This window comes from Austrofundulus limnaeus, unplaced genomic scaffold (assembly GCF_001266775.1).
Source record: "Austrofundulus limnaeus strain Quisiro unplaced genomic scaffold, Austrofundulus_limnaeus-1.0 Scaffold337, whole genome shotgun sequence".
NCBI classification, from domain to species: domain Eukaryota; kingdom Metazoa; phylum Chordata; class Actinopteri; order Cyprinodontiformes; family Rivulidae; genus Austrofundulus; species Austrofundulus limnaeus.
In genome coordinates, this window is record NW_013952739.1 from 276,870 (window position 1) to 281,619 (window position 4,750).

Consider the following 4,750-nt stretch of genomic DNA (forward strand, 5'->3'; position numbering starts at 1 on the left):
GAAGCTGATAATCTGAAGCTGATAATCTGAAGTTGATAATCTGAAGTTGATAATCTGAAGCTGATGTTCTAAAGCTAATGTTCTGAAGCTGATAACCCGAAGTTGTTAATCAGAAGCTGATGTTCTGAAGTTGATAATCTGAAGTTGTTAATCTGAAGCTGATGTTCTGAAGTTGATAATCTGAAGCTGATAATCTGAAGCTGATGTTCTAAAGCTGATGTTCTAAAGCTGATGTTCTAAAGCTCATAATCTGAAGCTGATGTTCTAAAGCTGATTTCTGTCTGTTCTTCAGTCTCCTGCAGAAAGAACTCAGAGGATCCATGCTGGAGATGAAGTTATCCAGGTCAACAATCAGACGGTGGTGAGTTGGAACTGTTCCAGCTCTTCTTTACCAAATCAGTCATGAAGATCTATCTGCAGCTTCAAAAACTGAATTCTGACTGAGGAACAAGACATAGAGCTGGAGAACACTGCATGGAACTGAAGAAATTTTGTAACTGATGAATTGAATATTAGATTCAGTTTTGTATTTTATACTTTCTGATCATTTCAGTCTAAGGTTGAAGCTGACAAAGAGTTGGTGTGTTATCATGTGTTCTTTCTCTTAGCCTAAACAAAACTGATGACGTTCTGACGTCTGACGTAAAAGGTAACACCTTCTGGGGTGTAACCAGGAAGGGATGAACATTATAAGCTCAATTCATTATTATAGTAAAGAGAAGTTGTCAGTGTTTTGCAGAGTGTCTGCTCAGAGCAGGACTCCCGTGTTTGTTTTGGTTTGGCCCAAGGTTGTACTCTGAGGCCTGTGCTGCTGAGAGCTGAATGAAGCTGATTGGAGTCAGAGGACTGAAATAAAGTTTTTAACAAGAAATCCAGCTGAATCCTGTTTATTCGGACATACCATATTAAAACACGTATTTTCTTACAGAACACTTCCTGATGTTTCTGACATCCCTGGTCAGAGGGGCTGAGGAGCATCATCCTGTTTACAGTTTTTAAACTATGCTAAGCTAAACTAAGTTAACCCACAGAGATTTCTTATTTTTACAGTACCTATGCTAAGCTAAACTAATCTGCAGAGAGTTCTTATTTTTGCAGTACCTGTGCTAATCTAATCTAAGCTAAGTAAAACAGCTGCTGTTTCCAGAAATCTCGTACATGTCAACCCTTTTGGACATTTTTTAACATCCTACAGGCTCTGACATGTTCAATAAACTTGAAACTGAGGTTTTGAAAAACCTGTAAAACTTGAAAAAATCCACGAGATTGCCCTGTACGTCCGTACCCCTGCTAAATGAAGGAAAACTACAGACGATCTGTACAACTTGACACGTATGAAAACTTTCTATCTTCTGGTATTGAACCTGTTATTGCTGCCCTGTTATTTGTCCAGGTCGGCTGGCAGCTGAAACACCTGGTGGAAAAGCTGAGAGCAGAGTCTGGAAGTGTTTTGTTGGTGCTAAGGAAGAGGCCGTGTGGAGTATCTGGATTCACACCTGCTCTGTTGAAAAACCTACGCTGGAGACCACCGTTAGTCCAGGTGAGGAGTTTTTTATGGTTCTGGCATTGTGTTTCAGGAAACATCCCTGTGGTGAGCTGAACACCAGGCTCTGAGTTCAGGCCCTCCATGGAGCGTGACTCACTTGTTTCCTTATATTGACTTTCCTCCCTCGGCTTCGAGGTTTTGTGTTGACCCGGGTCCAGGATGTGAGTGTTTAACAATAAGAGTTTAGTCTTTGTGACATTGTCCCTCCTGTTCTTTAGCTCAGATTTGCTCTGCTTTTTCCTGAAGGTTGACCCAAATAAAATTATTATTGTTTTTGTTATGCAGCTGAAACTCCGCCTCCTTTCATGAAACAAGAATAACAAAGCAGCAGGATTTTCTAAATAAAATGGTTGTTAACCTCAGAGTCAGATTCTTGCTGAATCCCACAGATACTGGTACAGGTACCAGATTAGGTGCAGCAATTCTTTCAACCAGTTTTCCTGCAGCTCTTCTCAGAGCCAAAGATCACAGTTTGATCAAAATAAAAGCTGTTTGTTGGAATAAATATCAGTTCTGGTTTAGTGGATCCTGTGGATTTTTAAATGGACTGGTATTTGATAAAAACTGGATTGTGTTTTTTGAGAATAAAAGTCTCAGTTAAAGTCGGTTTTATTCCAGAAGTCTCCGATAGCCCCAGGTCACCACAGATCTCCAGAATCCACAGAAGCTTCAAGAACCAGGAGGAAGACCACCATTGTGGACCTGCACCCCCCATTGTGAGTTCCTCTCATGACCTGCCTGGTTCTTTACATTTCAACCGTTCAGTCTCATGTTCGGTTCTTTCTGCCACCTGTGACTCTGATCCCACTCCCTGCAGAGAAAAACCTTCAGGCGGAAACCCCCATCCCAGATCTCCAAACTCATCTCTGGATGCAGACGTTTACCTCCAGGACTCCGGACCTGAAGTCCGACGGCTGGTTCCGGTCCAACTCCGACAGCGCTCGTCTGCACGCTGTGAGTGAAACCTGAGCTTGGTCCGTCCTGTGGTTCTGACTGAGAACTGAACCACTTCAGTGCGTATTAACGTGAAGGCTCTGTTTGTAACTCAACAGGCAAAGCTCGACCCGTCTCCATGCCTGTGGACTCAGTTCTGAGTGGGTCCAATTTGTCCAGGCGCACGGCTCAGGGACGAAAAGGTGAGCTTACCAGTCTGACTGGACTGTATTCTGTCTCACAAGTCCTTATTAGACGAGGTCAGGACAGTTGTGTATCTCATCAGTGATTCACTCTGAGCTACTGCTGCTTAAACACAACCTGTAGTTGGAGTCCATTTGCTCAGCGCCTTCAAGACCAAACTGAGGGTTTAGTGTCAGTCTAGTGTTGCCTTTAAGACCAAACTGGGGGGGATTAGGATCAGTCTGGTGTTGCCTTTAAGACCAAACTGAGGGATTAGGATCAGTCTGGTGTTGCTGTCAAGACCAAACTGAGTGTTTAGGATCAGTCTAGTGTTGCCTTTAAGACCAAACTGGGGGTGGGGATTAGGATCAGTCTGGTGTTGCCTTTAAGACCAAACTGGGGGGGGATTAGGATCAATCTGGTGTTGCCTTTAAGACCAAACTGAGGGATTAGGATTAGTCTAGTGTTGCCTTCAAGACCAAACTGAGGGATTACGATCAGTCTAGTGTTACCTTCAAGACCAAACTGAGGGATTACGATCAGTCTAGTGTTACCTTCAAGACCAAACCGAGGGATTAGGATCATCAAGGCTTGCCTTCAAGACCAAACTGAGGAATTAGGATCAGTCTAATGTTGCCTTTAAGACCAAACTGAGGGATTAGGATCAGTCTAGTGTTGTCTTTAAGACCAAACTGGGGATTAGGATCAGTCTAGTGTTGCTTTTAAGACCAAACTGNTAGGATCAGTCTAGTGTTGCCTTCAAAACCAAACTGGGGAATTAGGCTGGTTAGAAATCAGCGTACCAGAGGAAGTTTGGTCCAGGTGTCAGTAAACGGACCTTCAAACCACAGATTCAGATTCAGGAGCAACTGTCTGGTTTTCATCCTGGTCGTGGATCACTGGTCCAGATATCCACCTTTTCATGGGGCGGTGGGATTCTGACTCTCCAGTCTACAGGTGTTTTGTAGACATAGAGAAGGCTTATGACCAGGGGGTGTGGTTAGGTAACCTCAGGGTCTTGTTGATGACGCTGTTCTGATGGCGTCTTCAGACCAGTTCAGGTTTTTGGACATCTTGTTCCTGAGTGATGACTGGAGCATGGAGCAGAAGATGGAGCAGGTGTTGTCCTCGTTAGTGAGGGCGTTGCTTCGGTCTGTTGTGGTGAAGAAAAAAGTCTAAAGCCAAAGTTCTGGAGGTTTTTCAGGCATGTCCTGTTAGGAAGAGTGTCCGGTGGATATTTATCTTCTCTAGCCTGGGATCACCTGGGAACACCGGGTATCCTCCAGGAGAACCTGAGGAGTATCTCTGGGGAGATGGAGGTCTGGGTTCCTCTTCTGGACCTGTTGGTGACAGACTGTTTCTGTTGAAATCTTTGTTTCCTGAACAGCTGATGACCACCTGCACCGGTACCTGAGTAACGAGCGGATCGGCACCATCACAGAGGAGGAGCTACGCTTCCCTCTGCCGTACCGAGGTCGCCCAGCGGTACGTGGCGCCGACCACATCAGAGGAAGCCGGTGCTTCATCAACACCGACCTGCACCACAGCACCACCCTCAGGTACCAGGAGGCGGTGGAGACGAAGGCTGAGGTCGGCGCCGCTCGGCCCAGCAGAACCAAAACATCCACATCGCTGCTGGGCGGCTGGTTGGCCCGGCTCCGGCTGCTCAGTCATTGAGAAGGACTCAGAATCTGGACCAGGATCTGGGTTTAGAATCCAGTACCTTACAGGTTTATCTTCTAGTTCTGACCACATGTCCCGTATGAATGCAGTTTTATTTTCCTGATTTGTTTTCTGTAAAACCTTCACTGGACCTGCAAGAACCTGCTGAGCTAGAGGTTCTAAGGAAGGTGTTCCTCAAGGATCCATCTATGACCTCTTTTTCTTTCTATCTGTTAATTCTGTTGTTTTTAATAAAGATACCTTGACTTTTCAGAATTATGTTTTGTATAGTGGTATTAATTTACAGCGGGTAAAATAAGTATTGAAAACATCACCATTTTTCTCAATAAATATATTACTAGAGGTGCTAATGACATGAAATTTTCACCAGATGTCGGTAACAACCCAAGTGATCCATACATACAA

At 44.5% G+C, this 4,750-nt stretch overlaps 1 protein-coding gene across 1 annotated transcript in view; it reads left to right on the plus strand.

Moving 5' to 3' along the window:
• The window catches only part of cnksr3 (cnksr family member 3), a gene marked incomplete at its 5' end in the record, with an annotated part of 13,293 nt that extends 8,693 nt beyond the window's left edge, over window positions 1-4,600 (plus strand). Inside the window, 6 exon segments of the mRNA XM_014022649.1 lie at window positions 293-361; window positions 1,394-1,540; window positions 2,165-2,262; window positions 2,364-2,500; window positions 2,599-2,682; window positions 4,050-4,600. Coding sequence (XP_013878103.1) covers window positions 293-361; window positions 1,394-1,540; window positions 2,165-2,262; window positions 2,364-2,500; window positions 2,599-2,682; window positions 4,050-4,339 — 825 coding nt within the window.
• Between the last annotated feature and the right edge of the window lie 150 nt (window positions 4,601-4,750).